Here is a 20,653-nt window from a genome sequence, read left to right on the forward strand (position 1 = left end):
CAAGATCTTAAGAATGAATCGGAGCGAAATAGACGCGACAAGACGTTACACGGCACGTAAGCCCTGCCGGTCCCCTGACCCGGCCGGCCTTGCCACCCCAGCCATGCACCTGGCCGGTCCTCATGCCATGTCATCCAGGTCACTCTGGCCGGCCATACCTTTCCCGGGCGGCCTTCCTGTCTTAGCTGGCCCCTTACCACGTCGGCCATGCCTCACTCGGCTGGCCCCTTGCCACACCGGCCATGCACCAGGCCGAACATCATGCCACGCCGTCTAAGTGACTCTGGCAGGCCATGCCTCGCCCGACCGGCCCTCCTACCTTGGTCGGCCCTTTGCCACGCCGTCCATGCCCTGCTCGACCGGCCCTTCTGCCTTTGTCCACCCCTTGCCACGCCGGCCATGCCTCGCTCGGCCGGCCCTCCTGCCTTGGCCGACCATGCCTTGCCATGTCACCGTCCTCCAGCCCTGGCCAGCAAATCTGCCATGGTCGGCCTCTTGTCATGCCTCGTCGGTTTCTTTGACGGCAATTGGATGGGAGCTTCATGACTAGGCCATGCCTAAAACTCGGACACGCCTACTAGTCTCTTGACCCGGTGATCGGTCCATGGACACAAACGCGTTTTGGTCATGCAGGTCAGTCCTTTGACCCGGTGACCGGCCCCTTGGCTCCCTCTAACCATCTCCTAGACGCTACCGACCCATCTTCTGACAAGACCGGCCTACCACCACCTGGTCGACCCTTCTTACACGATCAGCCAGCCTCTACATGGCCGGCCTCCTAGTATGACTGGTTTTCCTCTGGCTGGCCCTATGACACATGGCCGTCCAGGCGATGTCCTTGCCACCCAAGGCAAGGACAAGGAGTCTCCTTGACTCCCTCGACACCAATATATACCCCTCTTTGTGAGGGGTGAGCAAACAAATTTCTACACACCGTAAGCTCTGCTAAAATTTTCTTTCACTGAGTCAACTATTGAGGTTTCTTAAGCACCCAACGCAATCACACTAATGTTAAGCGTCGGAGAGTGCGCCAGAGGCACTGCCTCTGCGCCCCAATAGCTCAAGTGTTCTATGTTTCTTAGGAACACACTGTTGGGAAGTTACAAGTTGGTATCAAACACATCGCTGTGATACCAATTTTTGGGAAGTCACAATTCGGTATCAAACATGAACAATCGCTTTGATACCTATTGTTGGGAAAAAAAGGTGGTGGATATCGAACACGAACGATCGCTCCGATACTCAATTCGATGGGTAAATTACTTCCTTATGGTTAATTACAAATCTCATGTATTGAACACGAACAATCGTTTCAATACTTCTTATTGGGTAACCAATCTCTTAACCCTTACAATATATTTACTAGTGCAGAATAGAAGAATACACGAGCAATCACTAACCTTTAACATAAGAAAAAACTACTAGAATACTCAAAACCATTCCACGACAACAGATCTAATATTGGGCAAACATTATCAACACAATAGCATAAGAGGATTTTGGATTGAATACATTTCGGCTCAACTACAAATCATTCGTGCTCCTAGCTTTTGGAACTCCTTGCTTTTTGCGTGAAGGCTCTAGGGATGTTCAGATCTTGACTGATACTTGCTCTTTTGATCTTTGGATCTCCAAGCTCTCGGACTCCTCTCGGCTCTTTACTCTTTTGATCTTCAGATCTTCAAGCTCTCGGATTCCTTAGCGACTCTTTTCTCTTGGGATCTTTGGATCTCCAAGCCTTGGATTCCGCGGTTGCTCGTCGGTTCATCTTTTTCCAATATTCTAAGATGTAATCTCCGGAAGGATAGAGATCAAGGTGTGGGCAAACTCTTTTCACACTAATTATTCCAACAAGGCGTTGAAATACTCTTAAAAAGGTTTTTAGGTATTGGGACGAGTGGAGTTAAAATAAAATGGCTGTTAAAGAGATGAAAAAGTTTATTTTGATAATGTTGCATGGTAATCATGTTTTCTTAATATGGCTCTCAGGTGTTGGTCTATATCTTCAATATTGTATAAATCATATGCGAGCGATATAAACAAATTGCGAAAATAATTAATTTAAAAAAAAAACTAAAAGAATAATAAAAAAATTAATATGAAGAAAAATAAGACAAAATAAAATTGGATAAAACTTAACCGGTATAGAAAAGCATACAGAAAGAAGTCGTCGAGGATGATTGGAATGTTTCTTTGAAGCTATTTATCGCCCTTTCACAGGTGCTGAAATTCGTGAGTGAGAACCTCCCAAGATACAACGAAGACCACTAAAAAAGAGCTTTTTAGATGCAGATAGCTTTTAGATGCGACACGTCGCATCCAAAAGTCAAATCTAACAGACCATTGGATGTGACATATCGCATCCGACGACATCACCAAGCTTTGTTTTTTTTAAAAGCAGTGATTGCACTATTACAAACGTCTCTGGCGAAACTAAAAAACTATGCGATAATACTACCACCGGATTACAAAAAAAAACAAACAATTTCATAGGGGATTGCTCAGAAAGACTTGCTTTCGGTGTGTTTCAAATGGGAAGGTAAGACTTGTTTATATAGGCCAAGCGACCTATGGTTACAACCATTGTCTATTAATGCTCTATTAAAATATGTCCCTGTTATGCCCTCACTCTTGGTTCCTATAAAACAAGACACATGTCCTATAAGCGACACAAAAGGTTCAAAATGTTGGAGAAACTAAGAGACAAGAGACGTCGGAGGAGCTTTACGAAGCTCAAGATCTTAAGAATGAATCGGAGCGAAATAGACGCGACAAGACGTACCACGGCACGTAAGCCCTGCCGGTCCCCTGACCCGACCGGCCTTGCCACCCCAGCCATGCACCCGGCCGGTCCTCATGCCATGTCGTCCAGGTCACTCTGGCCGGCCATACCTTTCTCGGCCAGCCTTCCTGTCTTAGCTGGCCCCTTACCACGTCGGCCATGCCTCACTCGGCTGGGCCCTTGCCACACCAGGCCGAACATCATGCCACGCCATCTAGGTGACTCTAATAAGCCATGCCTCGCCCGGCCGGCCCTCCTACCTTGGTCGGCCCTTTGCCACGCCGTCCATGCCTTGCTCGGCCGACCCTCCTGCCTTTGTCCGCCCCTTGCCACGTCGGCCATGCCTCGCTCGGCCGGCCCACCTGCCTTGGCCGGCCATGCCTCGCCATGTCACCGTCCTCCAGCCCTAGACAGCCAATCTGCCATGGTCGGCCTCTTGTCATGCCTCGTCGGTTTCTTTGACGCCAATTGGATGGGAGCTTCCTGACTAGGCCATGCCTCCAACTCGGACACGCCTGCTAGTCTCTTGACCCGGTGATCGATCCACGGACACAAGCGCGTTTTGGTCATGCAGGTAAGTCCTTTGACCCGGTGACCGGCCCCTTGGCTCCCTCTAACCATCTCCTAGACGCTACCGACCCATCTTCTGACAAGACTGGCCTACCACCACCTGGTCGACCTTCTTACACGACCAGCCAGCCTCTACTTGGCCGGCCTCCTAGTATGACTGGCCTTCCTCTGGCTGGCCCTATGACACATGGCCGTCCAGGCGATGTCCTTGCCACCCAAGGCAAGGACAAGGAGTCTCCTTGACTCCCTCGACGCCAATATATACCCCTCTTTGTGAGGGGTGACCAAACAAATTTCTACACACCCTATGCTTTGCTAAAATTTTCTTTCACTGAGTCAACTATTGAGGTTTCTTAAGCACCCAACGTAATCACACTAATGTTAAGCGTCGGAGAGTGCGCCAGAGGCACTGCCTCCGTGCCCCAATAACTCAAGTGTTCTATGTTTATTAGGAACACCCTGTTGGGAACTTACAAGTTGGTATCAAACACAATCGCTATGGTACCAATTTTTGGGAAGTCACAATTCGGTATCAAACACGAACAATCGTTTTGATACCTATTGTTGGGTAAAAAAGGTGGTGGATATCGAACACGAACGATCGCTTCGATACTCAATTCGATGGGTAAATTACTTCCCTATGGTTAATTACAAATCTCATGTATTGAACACGAACAATCGTTTCAATACTTCTTATTGGGTAACCAATCTCTTAACCCTTACAATATATTTACTAGTGCAGAATAGAAGAATACACGAGCAATCACTAATATTTAACGTAAGCAAAAACTACCAGAATACTCAAAACCATTCCACGACAACAGATCTAAGATTGGGAAAACATTATCAAACACAATAGCATAAGAGGATTTTGGATTGAATACATTTCGGCTTAACTACAAATCATTCGCGCTCCTAGCTTTTGGAACTCCTTGCTTCTTGCGTGAAGGCTCTAAGGATGTTCAGATCTTGACTGATCCTTGCTCTTTTGATCTTTGGATCTCCAAGCTCTCGGACTCCTCTCGGCTCTTTGCTCTTTTGATCTTCATATCATCAAGCTCTCGGATTCCTTAGCGACTCCTTTCTCTTGGGATCTTTGGATCTCCAAGCCTTGGATTCCGCGGTCGCTCGTCGGTTCATCGATACCACAATCTTCCAAGATGTAATCTCCGGAAGGATAGAGATCAAGGTGTGGGCCAACTCTTTTCACACTAATTATTCAAACAATGCGTTGAAATAATTCTTTCTTTCTATGGGAAGTGGTATAAATGAATATTCCAACTCCGGGAGACAAAATAAAACGTCCACAACACTAGGGGAGGTGCTTTGAAATTGAAGTGTGGAATAAGACTAAGTCGGGGGAAAGTTGCTTTGGCCTAAGTCCCCTATCTATAGCTTTTCTACCCCAAATAGAATATGCATTTTCCTGATTTCTTTTGATCTTATTCTAATTAATATGAGATACTTATTCTATAAATAGAACAAATCAAATATTTTCTAGATACTTTAACAAATAAATATACAGTTCATATATGATATTTATTTACTTCTCACTTTAGAATATATTAATCAGGTAGCTAATTAATATATAATATCATCGGGATACTCTTAATAAATAACATCATTAATATATTATTTATTTCTCACAATAAGAGATATTATTCTATAAATTGGATAATAGAGAATATCCCTATGATACTCTCAAATAAATAACATAATTAATATATTATTTGTTTCTCACAATAGGATATACTATTCCGTAAAAGGAATAGCAGAGAATATCTCCACGATACTCTCATAAATAATTACTACATGAAATACTCATAAAATCAGATCATATTTAATATATAATATTTATTTTCTATTTGAGAAAAGTCTCAATCCTATTGGGCTTTGATCAAACAAATCCAAGTCTCATGTACCATGATGTACACGTTTACCACAAGTCCTATTGGGCATTCTAGGCTGATTTAAATTGCTCTTTTACAAGTTCATTTAAATGTAAGTGATATTTTGAAGTTTCTTAAACAATTAATAAGTTATTCGTAAAATACTTTATTATGAATGCGAAAGATATTGAAAATAAGTTGCAGTAGTGAGTATGTAATTAGTTATCTAATCATTACGAGTACATCTATCCATCTTTATTAGAGCCAGCTTTGATATTATGGACCTAGTAACTGGCGCTCCTACGAATTCGAACAAACAGACGAAATCTCTACTTTCTCTTATTCATTCAATTCGTCAATCTCGGCGTAGTGAGCCGAGACTATACTCTTCTTGTTACTAGAATTATATTTTACTCAATGTTATAAGCGTCCATTGATATATTCTGTTCATGAGCTCAATCCTCCAGGTTCAACTCGTATAGAGAAAGGTCAATTATTCTGTTATACATTCCCTAGAGAAAGATTCTTTTGTACGTACTTACACGAAAGTACGTGCAATCAATCGGTTCCGGAATCAACTCTTAGGCGATTGAACATTGATTTCTTTCTGGAAGGCTGGATTCCGTATATGTGAATCACTTTTCGCTCAAATCATATCACGGATTCCTAAGACATAAGTATTTAGGCATCTTCAAGTAACCATTAACAACTGAGTCGAAGAATCCGGTAATACAACCTAGAAGTCTGTGACCACTTCAAGATTTAGATCAAGTCTCACTGTGACCATCATAGCGACTCCGGTTAGTATGTCGTAACGGTGCTTAAATGATACATCAACAACCAAAGTTTTTTTGGGTCGTACACATACCAAATGTGTAGAATACTCCCCCTAAGCGACTAACCTTTCACTTGTGTTCTACATATGTGATTTTAGATCCAGCTATCCAGGCATGGATCAATCACCGACCATGTTTTAGCTCACCGCCCGAACTAAGATGCCTAACATGTAATTCAGTTTAATACGAAGGCTATGGATGATAGTTGTTGTTGATTATAACTAGAAAATAACCCACTAATCAATATTACTAATAAAGTCAACTTTCTATTATATTCAGTAGCTATCTTTCGTAACACACACACAAGCGTCACATGAGCTACACCCATAGCTTTGAGGGAAGATAGCTTGGAGCAAAGACTAAACCCATAGCTTATAGCGAAGACTTGGGGACTAAACCTAAAACCTTGACACGGACTTGGAGTTGAATGGATTCGTACCAATTTGGACCTTAGTGTGGTCACAGGGTCCGGCCCTGGATCGGAGCAATTTGGCTTTTAGTTATGATCTATTTTCGAGTATTAACATTCTAGTACTAGAAGGAAGGGGATCTCGATTAACAATCACGAGATTCCCATAACATTATCTCTTTTCATATCAATCAATCTACAAACGTGTGGCGTCCTACATACAGCTTCTGGAATAGTCGAAGCATTGGAGCAGCAGCCATTAGCCAAAACCCTCGAGTGACGAGCTCGAGGTACAACCTACGCTTCCGCAAGCAAAGGGATACAAGTCCCCTCCCGCCAGGGAACACGAGCAAACCTCATGCCCATGGCTCACAAGACGACCACGAGGCTATGAAGGAGAAGGTAGACTGACATCTCAAGGGCCTCCTCAACAAACCCGGAGTGGACAGAGCACATATAGCTAACCTACTTGTCTAAGAACCCTAATTTTGTGAATGAATGCGTCAAAGACCACTAAGGACAGAGGCTTTTTTTATAGTGGTCATACATCTCTGGAAGTCGAAATAGGGCTTTCTTACCCGTTCACGCAGAGAAAATATATGAAGAAAGTCATCCTGTGACAATTTTGCGAAACAAGAAACTTAACGAAATTACGATTTTGCGCACATCATCCAATCTGTCTCGACGTATCCTGGAGCATGTTGCAAGACATCTTGCCGAACAACCTTGCAGTAAAAAAAAGCCAACAACACACGTAACAACATGATAAAGGATATTCCGGGTGAAAAGGAAATTCACTAGTCAATGATAGAATAATAAACGATCTTAGCTGAATGATTGTACATTCAGTGCCGTTTTTCTAAGACTACTCGTAAATTTCAACTCATGCTCTCTCACAATCTGAGATCCCCTCATTTTCACTTAAACCACTCACCAAGTGTTTGATCAACATTTATAACAATACACGATCTACAATACCACGAAACACAAACCCTGCATTTGTCACTCGCAAATAAGTTATGAAGAACTTATACAAAAATAATTGCATTCACATAGAGATCACGTTTTCGCTTAAAGTCATCACAAAAATATAGAATTTGTAAACCTGACTTCGATACGAAGAATATATCTTTTATAGAAGTTAAACCCTAGTCTAAATGAATTGTTAGGGTTTTATTTCTATAAATATAATTTGCACAAAAGTAAGATTTGCGCAAAATACTCACATCATCGAATTTGGTTGAATCTGGAAAACAGATTAATATGTTTTTTCAAGATGTTATAAGATCATGACGACATAAGATGTTATAGAATAATTAATTTTTCCAAGCTACAAATATAACTAATCAACTTAACAATGATGTTCATAATTCTTTCATCTCCTTAATAATAGGCCACTTGGTAGTAACATGCCATTGCAATTTGCAAGTGTATAAATGTAATGTAGCTAAATAGCAATTTAAAGTTATGAATTTGCAAAATAGTTAAAGTTTGTCTAAGTTTAGTGAAATAGCCAAAATGTGCAGTAATCTGAATTCAAAATTTTTTTACCCCGAGATTAATTTTTTTGAAAGTGATAAATTATTTATAATAATCGTCAAAAAAATTTAATCTTGCCTGTCAAAAAAATTTTGAAAATGTAAATTTGGCTACTTGGCTGAAAAGTAAAACTTTGGCTATTTTGTTAATCAATAGGTTTCAAATGGCTATTTTGTACCATTTTTCCTAAAAAAAAAAAATTAGTTTCTTTTTCTTTTCTTTTTTGTTTATTTCTTTTTCAAAGGTCTCATCGTTAAGCGGTCCATAATGCAATTATTCCAAACATGTTCACGTTTGTTCTTGTTTTTTTGTTTTTTAATTGGTATGTTCTGTGCTCCACCAGTGAAGGAGAAAAAGTAATCAAAAGACAAAGTAAGAAAAGAAAATGTCACCATTCCTTTTCTATGACAACCTTTTCATGGCCTATAAAATAGTAAGAACCAGTGCGGCCGAAGATAAGCTACAACTAGAACATCGGAAAATCATGAGGAGCCAAAAAATATGGAAATGTTCAAGGAATCACAAAAGCTCTCTTGTTGTAGTTCTTGCTCTCTTTCTTCTTCCGAACTATCTCGCTACGCTGCTTGTCGAGGCTTCTGTAAGCCATGTGTAACTAATAGTCACAATGTTGTCCTACGGTTGCTTTTATATCTTGAAGTACGTAGATATCTCAGAGTTATGTTCTTTACAGGTTCACATCGTTTACTTAGGAGAGAAGAAACATGAGGATCCTACGGAAACTAAAAAGTCACATTATAGGTTGTTATCTGACTTCTTGGGAAGGTAATGTTGACAAATTTTGGATTTTTTTTTTTTTCAAATATACCAATGATTTTGGTTGAAAATAAAATGATATTTTAATGTCTACCCAAGTTTAAAAGATATTTGTGCTGATACAAAACATATTTTCAAGAGATAAGAGGAGCTATTTTAGTTGGTAAGCCACCAAATTTTACGAATTTGCTAAATAGTAACATTTCTATAAATTTTAAGTAAATAGTAATCATGATGATGTCGCATTGGATGTATTTAACATTACTTTATGTTGTTGGATTCTGATAATTTATTTACAATTATTAACGATTATTTACAATTATCAACGCTTTTTTGGTTTTGTTAATAAAATTTTGAAACTATTTACTTAAAATTTACCAAATAGTAGATATATAACAATTGGTTTTGTTAATAAAATTTTGTAACTATTTACTTGAAATTTACAAAATAGTAGATATATAACAATTGGTTTCGTTAATAAAATTTTATAACTATTTACTTAAAATTTACCAAATAGTAGATATATAACAAAGTTGAGTTTTCATATAGATATATATATATATATATATATATATATATATATATATATATATATGTATATATATATAGAACTCATAAGAAATGAGTTTGCACTTTCCAATAAAATCAGTAATAGAATATTTTATTATAACTTAATCATCTTGTGTATAAATTAACAGTAAAACAAATCAAAGTTATATATGATATAAATGAAAATAACAACCATGTATTTCCATTTGTTTTGTCAAAATATACTTTTCATGTACTTATAATTTTAATTGGTACCTGTGAATTTTTCAAATTGCTTATTTCTTCTGAATTCTCTAGATATACTTTTCATTATAGCTTTATTTCCCAGGGTTCACCTCCCTGAACCTATTTTGGTATTTTAACCTGTCTAATTTTTTTTGTTCATTTTCAGTGAAATTTTCTATAATCCAAGCTTATAGTTATTAATATTTATTTGATTAAAATAACTAATTATATCATGAAAGATCCCATTGAAACTATATTAAGACACTTTATTTAGATCTAATGTAATAGATGAAAACCAAAGAATTTTATAACACATGACCACCAATTTTTAAGCTGATGGTCCTAAAATTGCGGTCCATATTCAAATACTAAAACCGCAGTTTAGATCGATTGTTACAACTCATACATTGTAAAATTGTTTTTGGGGATTTAAATATAAGAATTGGAATTAGCATACTAGTTAGTTGATAGAATATTTTTGTTAAAACATAAGATTGTCAAAGCTGGCCATATGGATAAAGAAAATGGGAACTCGTGATCCTATTCGGTTGCGTATATATACGAACCATTTTCCACGGAAAACATGAATTTTTCAGGACTATATATACGGTTGTGTATATAATATATATATATATATATATATATATATATACATATATGTATATATTATATCTATTTTAGTTTGCTTTTGATTACTTTCCTTTTAAAACAACTTACATACATAAAACCAACTACAACTTAAAATAATATTAAAACAGTACTAAATGAAACTAAACAGGAATTCCGGTTCTGATTTATATCCTGGATTGTACATGGACAAATATTTCTATAGCACTTTTTGTAGTATGATTTTTTCTCATTATTCGGATGGCACTAAAAATACGGGGTCCCACGGAATCTCACATGCCAAACAGATACTATATATGAAGTAGTAATTTAAAAAAAAAACTCAAAATTTTAGGAGATTTTGAATCCCAGGAGTATATAAGTAAAATAATCAGTACTAGATTACTTGTTCAAAAAACCTATTTTTAATTATTAGTAGTATAGTAGTATTTATTATTATTATTATTATTATTATATTTGTACAAATGATAACTAAATCATGATCTTTCGTTAAATATAAATAAGGTTTAAGATAATTATTGACATCACAACATCTTGTGGTTTACTTATGACTTTTACAAGAAAAAATGTATTCATTAGGACTTTATTCAAAAGTTAGTCCACAGGATGAACCAGGTTAATAGAGTTAGAGCTATAATTTTAATGTTAGACAAAACGGTAGCAAGTGAGTACTTCCATCCACAACTATTTCAAGTTATGACCGGGTTTGGGTTACGACTTAAAACAAAATATTCCTGCCAATAAAGTCTAATTAATTTATGAAATGTGTGTGCTTCTTTAATAATAATGATGACATTACGTTTCACATTTGTATCTGAAGCAAGGAAGCTGCGAAGAAGTCTATTATATACAGCTACAGACATGGCTTTTCTGGTTTCGCAGCAAGATTATCTAATGATGAAGCAAGGGCTATAGCAAGTAAATTATAATTTCTGTTACTTATAGTAGCTTTTCGTAAGACCCTTAAAAATACTGCACATTAAATTTTGTCATTCGTTAATAATTTTGGCTCAATATCGTCGCAGAACTTCCAGAAGTCGTCAGAGTGATTCGAGACCACATTGTGAAGCAACATACGACTAGGAGTTGGGACTTCTTAGGAATTCATCATAAAAGCCCACAAAACCTTTTGACAAGGAATATGGGAAAAGGAACTATAATTGGCATTATCGACAGTGGTAAGATCATCTCCAACCAACTCCATAATAGAGTGGGATGTGACAAAATGGGATCGAATATTCTGTAATTTAATATCATTTCTTACTCAATTACGGAGTGAGTGAATAGGAAAACTCCAAATATGAAGTTTTACCATTCGTTTTACTCCATTTTAGAGTGAGTTATAATAATATTTTAATAATAACTATTTGCGAAACGACAACAAAACTTATTATATTTTAATATTTATTATGTAATTATATTAATTTATCGCAAAATCATTTTATGTCATTCTAATTTGATATGAACATCGATAAAAAATAGTCATTAATTAACTACATGACATATATACAAATTAGAACCCTAACAAATTAACTGCTAAATATTTTACATTACAAAATCAAGTGCAAACAATATGATAAAAAGAATACATTACAAAATTAAGTGCAAACATATTGATAGATCATATGTGGGAAAAGTATATTAATGAACAAGAAAATATAATAAATTTTTTATATTTTTTATTTTTGTTATCTATAGCTTATGTTTTTTATATATATGTAAAGTTCTCTAATTAGTATTTTAGTCTTATGCACTATATTTTATAATTATTTGCTAAGTACTAAAATTTTAGATGTAATGTGTGTTTATATTATAAAAAAAATATTACTTTCTATTTATTGGAGAGTCACATAATCATTCTAAATTTATATAATATGTAAAAAAAATTATATAATATGGTTGGATACAAAAGATACAAAAATATATATGGACTATAGTGTAATAATTAGGAAGTTAAAATTTTTAAAATATTAGAGAAAATATGGAATATGCTTTTTTTTGTGTTAAAAAATGGACTATTGAGTTGGAGATGAAATACTGTTTGAAGTGACATAAATTGCATTTTGAAGTGCAGCAAACAACATTTATGGAGTTTTGGGTTGGAAATACTCCAATAACATCTAGATCTAATATATATATATATATATATATATATATATATATATATAAATACAGGTAAAATATAAAAAAGTTGTGTAGGAATATTTATTATAAACTTTTGAGAAAAAAGTACTTCAAAAATCTTTATGTTTTTTTTCTTATATTTAGTTACATTCAAGTTTGATCGGGTTAATATTTTACCAGTAACAATTTATTTATGGAAATTGACAGCAATAATATCATTTGCTTAACGATTACTGAAACTCAAATATTGACACATCAGGTACCAAATCAGTCACGAACTGATTGATTCCGTGACACATTTGATACTAGATATGTCAATACTTAAGTTTTTGTTTATTTTTGGTAAGTCTACAAGCAATTAATAGTATTGTTGTCAATTTCCCATTTATTTATTTTGAAACAGGCACTATGTTCTTGAACACAATCCGAGATAATTATCAAATACAAATCACTACGACTTTGTTTGGTACCCAAAAAACGTAAAAGAAAATGAAAATTTGAAAGAAAATGAAAATTATATAGTGAGAATGTATGGAAAAATAAAAAATAAAAATAAAATAAAAATTGTTGTATTTTGAAGTGTTGAAAAACATATTTCTCTCTTATTTTCTCAATTCAAATAAAACAAGAAAAACACAACGATTCTCATTTTCTTTTCCCTCACATTGTTTGGGTTCCAAACAGAGCCGAATATTATTGATAAAACTGTGAACAATATCAAACGGTTCCAAACGGCCAATATAATTAAAAAAAAATACTAAAATAAATAGAAAATTAACTACATATCACCTTGATTGGCTCAAAAATAGTCCAAATGGAATGATAAACCAAAATAGGGGAATGAAAAACATAATATGAAACAAATCCAAGAATACCAAAAGCAAAAAAAGTACAACCAAAAGTCACAAATATCAAACATTCAAACAAAAAACAGTGATGCGCAAATCACATAGAACGTTCTTCTTCATCAGATCTGGACACGATCGAGGGATAGGCCTGAACACAACAGAAGAAGATCTAGATGAGGGAGCAGTTGCAACATCAAAAGCATCATCAACAGTAGTAGCGGCTTGATCAGCGCATCACAAATAGCTTTCTTGTAGGTTGCGGTGGTGATGATTTCTTGCAAGGCTCAAACTTCATGAATTTGAGAATGTAACATCTCATAGGGCTGGAAAGGGGTAACATCAAGAGTCTCACCATCAGCACACAAGTCAACATCATTGTTAGGGCCAGAAGATGGCCAAGCAAATTCAATGACATGTTTTCCCTGAAAGAGCTCGTAGCTAAAACTCAGCAATAACATCATCAACATTCTTTTACTTCTTTTGAGAGAGAAGGATACCACAGATAAAAGAAGGAGACTCAATAGGCAACTTATAACATCATAGGATTCGAAATGTTTCAAGACGTGGTAGAATATGTACTCACCACAATAAAAAAAAAATTAGCACAAGTACACACCTAATAGAGCAAAGAAGTAGGACATGAAGTTACGCTAAATCCATGAGAAGAGGGTTCGTAGCTAGTAACAACAATCTTATGGAAAATGACTTTCTTATCACTCGGATCAATAGGCACAAGAAGACCCTTCTTAGTCAGTCATCATGAACATTTATGTTCAATTCTTGCACGATAGTCTTCTATCCTTCAGCATGGACATAAAAAACTCTCGGATAACAAGAAGTGGAGGCATCCTTTTTTTACAACAAGTTCACTAGGAGAATTAGAATTTCCCTCTGATAGATCAATAATAGGAATGAACAAATTAAGAATTACATCAATCACATTCTCGTTAAGGGGATTATCACACTATGGAAAAAAAATCTACAAGAGATTACGTGATCCGAATCTTTGGTCCCCCGACAACATTAGGCTTATTCTCTAGGTTTTCTACATTCTCAACATCAGAATTAGTAACCTCACACGGTTACCTTGAATCATCACATGCGGACCTTCGGTAGGAGAGATGGATGCCTGGTCTTAAGAATGAGGCACAAGAGGATCTTAAGTAGTCAAAGGAACATCACTTTTCTTCGGAGGACTCTGACAAGGAGGGTTTTTTTTTGTGATGTTAGTGATGGAAAGAGGGAATTTCTTATCCGCCTTCTTCATATAGCTTTGCGAGTGGAAGATTTTTTTTCTGGTCAAAGAGGGACTACCAATAGAAGAAACACCTCTGGACTTACCATCAACACTGCTTTGAATAGCGATTCTCTTCATCCAAACTCCATGCACAATAGTTTCTCCTACCATAAATTTCTTCGAGACATCTTTCTTCTTCGCATGCTCATTAGCATGCACAGAGTTTTTGGGCTCTCTTCTCATACCTATCATTTTCATCAACAATCGCACATGAAAAAAAATTGACGATGGGAGAGACTTTGTACGGATTAGGGTGTGTAGCAAGCTTGATTGGTGTTGTAAAGCCTAGCGGCTGGGCCATGGGTCCTTTTGGGGCAAATTCCAAGCGGATTCAGACCATAACAGAGAGATTGGAGCGGTTAGATAGGGGACATGTACACATTCCATCTGCCAGGAGGCACGTGTGCTAGGTACGCAATTAGACAATCTGCTCTTACTTGAAGAATATAATTGGCAGATACATACACATGTGTATTTTCTCTAAAAAGTTGACTGAAACACAAAGTATTTCAAGACGCGTGCTTCTCATAGGAATAATTGTAATGCTATCTACGGCATTAAAAAGAGTATGTCACTTTTGAGCACGAGGTCGAAGGTCTTCTTGAGAAAGAGACTCTGTGGAAATCTTGAATTCTAATGGTGTTTCTGATGAGCATTTTTGTACGGTCAGAGAAGGAGAGGTTCCTCGACTAAGTGATGGTTTAGGTACGGCAACACAGGAGTTGTTCGTAGATTTGGAGATTTCACGAGCCTTCTTTGTCCGACAAAGGAGCTGGGTTCGGAAGGGTTTCATGCTATTTTCTTTAAAGAAATTAGGAAGCTATCAAGTCGGAGATTTGTACGTAAGGAGTGCTTAGGGGTGTTGAATGGTGGCAAGGTGATGCAAAAGTGGAACTTGACGAACATTGCTCATTCCAAAGTTCAAGAGCCCACGACGGTGACACACGTTTGGCATATAATCCTTTGTAACGTGGTGCTTTCCCCTTGAGCCAATCTTTCTCTTCTATTGAGAATAGTCTAATATCATATAGGAAAATTACATAAATAGTGCTTATAAAGTGCAACATTTCTAAAATAGTGGTTGTTTTAAATCCGTTTAAATAGTATTTCAAACTATAAATAGTTATTTGAGATCATGTTTCTTATAAATGAAAATTTAAACAGTAAAAAAGTTAAATATAGCCCAACACCAATAAACAAATTTTATTGCATACAACTTGAAAACTACTAATTTCGTGATAAATACTATAGACACGTTGTTTTTGCTGTTGGATTCATAAAATCAATATTATATGCAATTTATATTTTCATGTACATAAAATACAATTCTTGGATCTATTTTTGGACATGTGCAGGTATTTGGCCAGAATCCAAAAGCTTTAAAGACGACGGAATGCCTGAAATCCCATCTCGCTGGAAAGGTGTGTGCCAAAAAGGAGCTCAATTTAATCACACAAATTGTAACAAGAAAATCATCGGCGCTCGCTGGTTTGTGAGAGGATATGCTGAACTATTCAACGTCAACCTCTCTAGCTTTGATGAATACCTATCGCCGCGGGATTTCAACTCGCACGGAACGCACACTGCATCGACAGCCGGCGGGAATTTCGTAGAGAATGCAAACGTGGACGGGCTCGCCAGCGGAGTGGCCAGAGGAGGAGCTCCTCGGGCCCATCTGGCGATTTACAAGACCATGTGGGGAGAAGCCGGGCAAGGCACGGGTTCCGATTGTCTAAAGGCATTCGATAAAGCCATCCACGATGGTGTTGACGTTCTATCCGCCTCTATCGGTGGCTCGGTGCCGTTTGATCAATACAATGATGAATCGGATTTGGTTGCTGTGGGTTCTTTCCATGCAACGGCTCACCGGATAACAGTCGTTGCAGCAGCAGGAAATGATGGCCCCGTTTCACAAACCGTCGGGAATGCCGCTCCTTGGATTGTTAGTGTTGCAGCCACCACTGTTGATAGAGCCTTCCCAACAAGAATTTCTCTTGGAAACAACAAGACTGTTTGGGTAATGACCCTTTAACCTTGATTCCGATCGAGTATTAGGGTATGTTTGAACTAAATAAATAAATGAGAAGGAAAATTAAGAGGGGAATCAGTCTTATGTGTTGTGTGGGTTGATGAAAATTAAGAGGGAAAGAAAATGAGAAGGAAAATAGGAGGAAAATTGCATAATTAAAAGATGAAATTCTATATATTTTCCTAGAAAACAGGTGAAAAATGAAATTCATCGAAATAGGGTCCACTTTCATGTCCCTTTTTCACCATTTTTCTTCATTTTCTCTCATATTTTTCATCATTTCCAAACGCACATCAAATTGTTTTTATTTCGGCCCTTAGTGTCATGTACCATAGAGTTCCAGCCGATGTGCGAACCTTAACTTGCCAGTGACTCTTTTGAGCTCAACCTCAAGATATTTTAGTATCATAATTAATATATAAGAGAATACACCTGTAAATCACCACTTCTTTGTTCTTGAATTGATCACAATTATCCAAATTCAATTAATGAATTTTTAAGATGTGTTAATGTCTACCATTATGCTTGTAGGGCCAATCTATTTCTTTTGGACGGACACGTGGTGTTTTCGGTGCCCTTGCATTCTCCGGCCAAGTAGCCTCGGAAGAAGTAACCTCGTAACGTCTCTTTTTAATTCTCTGTAAATTTCTGGTCGCGAGTTATTCATTTTCATCAATAATTAACGAATCATGCTATATGATGTTCATTTTTAAGCTTCGAGTGCCTTCCGGGATACTTGAATTCAACATTGACAAAGGGGAAAATAGTGCTGTGTATCTCAGCTTTAGCGCAGATAGGCGTAAGTCTTGCAGCAGAAGTGGTAAAAAAAGCCGGAGGAATCGGAGTCATATTCGCTCAGCAACGCTCCGACGTGTTTTCCTCATGTAGTATTCCATGTGTTGTTGTTGATTACTCAGTCGCTACAAAAGTATACTACTACGTAGCCTCAGAAACGTATGCATTTTTTTCTTTCATTTTACAATCATTGATCATATATATAAAAATAAAATAAAATAAATAAAAAAAGAAATTAGTATAAGGAAATAAAGATGTTGTATATTTAATATTTTATTTAGATCTCCAACCGCAAAACTTAGCTACCCAAGTACATCTATTGGAAAAGTTCCGTCCCCGCGAGTTGCGACTTTCTCATCGAGAGGACCGTGCACGTTGACGCCGGATGTTTTAAAGGTACGCCCAACATGAATGGCAATCTTTTAAAATTTAGGGACTTTTTGTGCCAAAAAAAAAAGGGATCAATCTACCATAATACATAAAATTCAAGCGTAACTAAATAAATTAGCTCTCTTGTTTAGTGTTCTCAATATTATTGACTTCTTACCAAAAAAAAAAAAAAATAATAATTCAACGACTGTGTGTAGCCCGATATAGCAGCCCCGGGAGTTAATATATTAGCTGCGGTGTTGAATGGTAATTACGCCTTCGAATCGGGAACTTCAATGGCATGTCCGCATGTTTCTGGAATCGCTGCTCTCATAAAATCCGCTCACAAAGATTGGACACCTGCGTACATAAGATCAGCTCTTGTGACAACGGGCAAGTCCAAATTTCCTTATTTAGCATTAATTTTACTACCTCAAAATCCAAAGATGTTCGGATGGGTGAAATATTTTTTTAATTTGAATCGCAGCGTATCAAGTCGGAACGGATGGTTCAAAAATCTACGCAGAAGGCCCGAACCGTAAAGTGGCGGACCCGTTTGACATCGGAGGCGGACAGGTCAACCCGGACAAAGTATTGGATCCAGGCCTCATTTACGACGTCTCAACACAAGACTACGTGGACTATCTTTGCGCGGAGGGTTTCGGCGACTCATCTCTTGCTATCTTGACCCACAAGAAAAGAAGCTGTGGGGGACGAATCAAGGCTCCGTTGGACTTGAACCTTCCTTCGATATCCGTTCCGGAGCTGAGGAGTGGAATCAAAGTTGGTGTGACGAGGACCGTGACGAACGTGGGAGCCGTGGATTCCGTGTATAAGGCGACAATAGAGGCTCCTCCGGGAATAAACGTATCGGTCGAGCCAAAAACACTGAGATTCAGTGCTGGCATTAAGAGCTTGTCTTACAAACTCAACTTCTTCTCTGATGAGAAGCTAAATGGGTATTACAAGTTTGGTAGCATCACTTGGGAAGACGGAAAGCATTCCGTTCGTAGCCCGATTGTTGCTCGGGTTATCGCACTTGAATCTTATTCAGATGCTTAAATCAAGAATATCCCCAAGTTCATTTCAAGAATCTATTTGGACTAAGTTTGGAAATGTTTTTAATTTTATTACTTGTATTTTGTTCGTGTGTGTATGTTTTTATTTTCATAATTAGTAAATCAGTGAAAGCAACATTGTAGCTCTGAAGAGTCTCTCTGTAATGCTTTCTTCGATCTATTATATCTGTTTTAAATCATATATTGAATGTTGGGGAATGCATTCATATTACCGGTGGATTTGCAGTTCAAATTTCTCAAAGAATCAGCAATGAACCTCAGTTACCCAACAAAACAATGATCGAACTGCTTATCATGGCATCGGATTAATTTCAACTAATTTGACCAGCCTCCTATTTAGATGAAAATATTTTTTGTGGAAACAAAACTTTATACTTGGACAATGTTCATAAGATGCGAGTAACCTTAGCGTATATCGAGACTCCATCGTTGATACGCAGTGTCATTTAGCTTTTCACAGTCGTTTTTATTTGCTTGGACTCTTCACAGTCGTTTGGTTTTGGGTTTTCAGCTTTGTTATGTAAATGGCATGAAGTAGCTAATTCAAAGTATGGCTTTTGCAAAATAGTTATAGTTTCATTAGGTTAGGCAAAATAGCCAATTCGAAAATCATTCCCCAAAAATCTCAAACTGAACACGGTCCTCACACAATTTCCCCAAACAGAACACGGTCCTCAAACAGAACACGTTCGAGATCGTGGCTGATGAAGAGGCGGCTCCGACGGAGCCCGATTCTACGGCGTCTACTCCGGCGGCGGCGGAAGAGGGTGCTCCGGCGACGGCCGAACAGGGCGGCGGGGCTGCTGTGGATGAGAGGTTACCGTCGAATCCAAGTCCCGAATCCTCGTTGATCTCCTCGCCTCCGCCGTCGTGACGGAGAGTCCGACAGGAGGTAAGATCTATGCGATTGCGATGACTGGAAGGAGGTCGGAGAAGAAGGAGGTCGGAGAAGGTCGATGATTAAATTTTAGGGCTGAATGAAATTCCTGGATTAAATTAATCATGTCTGGATTAAATTTAATCATGCTTTGATTAATCGCAGCTTGATTATTTTGCTTATACTTTATAAACTTTGGCTATTTTGCAAATCCTTAAGTTCTAGTGTTCATTTAGCCGCTAGACTACGTATAATTAGTTGTACGTATAATTAGTTGTACACATGTTTTATTTTTATATGCTATTTTTATATTTAACTAATGTTAACGGCAAATTGCACGAAACAAAATATCCTTACAAGCACGATGCACCTTTATATAATATCCTGCAATCCAAAGTTCATAATAGGATATCAAAATTTGTTTTTAGCTCTTTTTAAAACATATTGTTAAATGCTCACGGACTTATACTAGAACAAATCATGGTTTAAAAAGTCGACGATTTTCGCCGATTTCCGGCGAAAAAGTCGCTACCGGAGGGTGTCCGGCCAACGAAGACTGCTTTTTCGTTTCGTCGTCGCTTTTCGTCGTTTTTCGTTCTTTGTCGTTTTTTGTCGATTTTCGTCGTTGGTCGTTTTTGTTGTCGTTTTTTGCTGTCGTTTTTCATGGGTCTTTTTTTTTTGGTGTGTCGTTTTGGTTTTTTGGGGGTTTTTTTGTCATTTTGGTTTTTTTGTGTGTTTTTTTCTATAAATGTACATTACTATACACAATTATATATATATATATATATATATGTATATTATATGCATGACTATAAATATATATATATATATATATATATATATATAAAGGATAGTTAAGTATTTTTTAAACATTTCTCTTAAATACGTGTATATATACATATATATATAATGAGTAAATGAATATACACATTGTGTCAAAAAATAAATATATTAGACATACATATAATTAAACTCTTAAAAATATAATATATACATTGTCATAAACTTTTAAAATATATATCATAATATCATATA

General features: G+C 37.0%; 1 protein-coding gene across 1 annotated transcript; it reads left to right on the forward strand.

Moving 5' to 3' along the window:
- The first annotated feature begins 8,357 nt into the window (after nucleotides 1-8,357).
- Nucleotides 8,358-18,916, forward strand: LOC149389758 (subtilisin-like protease SBT3.9). Its single transcript, XM_089623496.1, has 10 exons — nucleotides 8,358-8,623; nucleotides 8,717-8,808; nucleotides 11,021-11,118; nucleotides 11,226-11,378; nucleotides 15,825-16,486; nucleotides 17,030-17,115; nucleotides 17,213-17,452; nucleotides 17,575-17,689; nucleotides 17,881-18,055; nucleotides 18,150-18,916. The coding sequence occupies exons 1-10, from the start codon at nucleotides 8,411-8,413 to the stop codon at nucleotides 18,722-18,724; spliced, it is 2,409 nt and encodes an 802-aa protein (XP_089479622.1). The 5' UTR covers nucleotides 8,358-8,410; the 3' UTR covers nucleotides 18,725-18,916.
- Nucleotides 18,917-20,653: the final 1,737 nt, after the last annotated feature.

Source organism: Urtica dioica, chromosome 8 (assembly GCF_054948205.1).
Source record: "Urtica dioica subsp. dioica isolate 48M chromosome 8, U.dioica_male_clone48M_v1_H2, whole genome shotgun sequence".
NCBI lineage: Eukaryota > Viridiplantae > Streptophyta > Magnoliopsida > Rosales > Urticaceae > Urtica > Urtica dioica.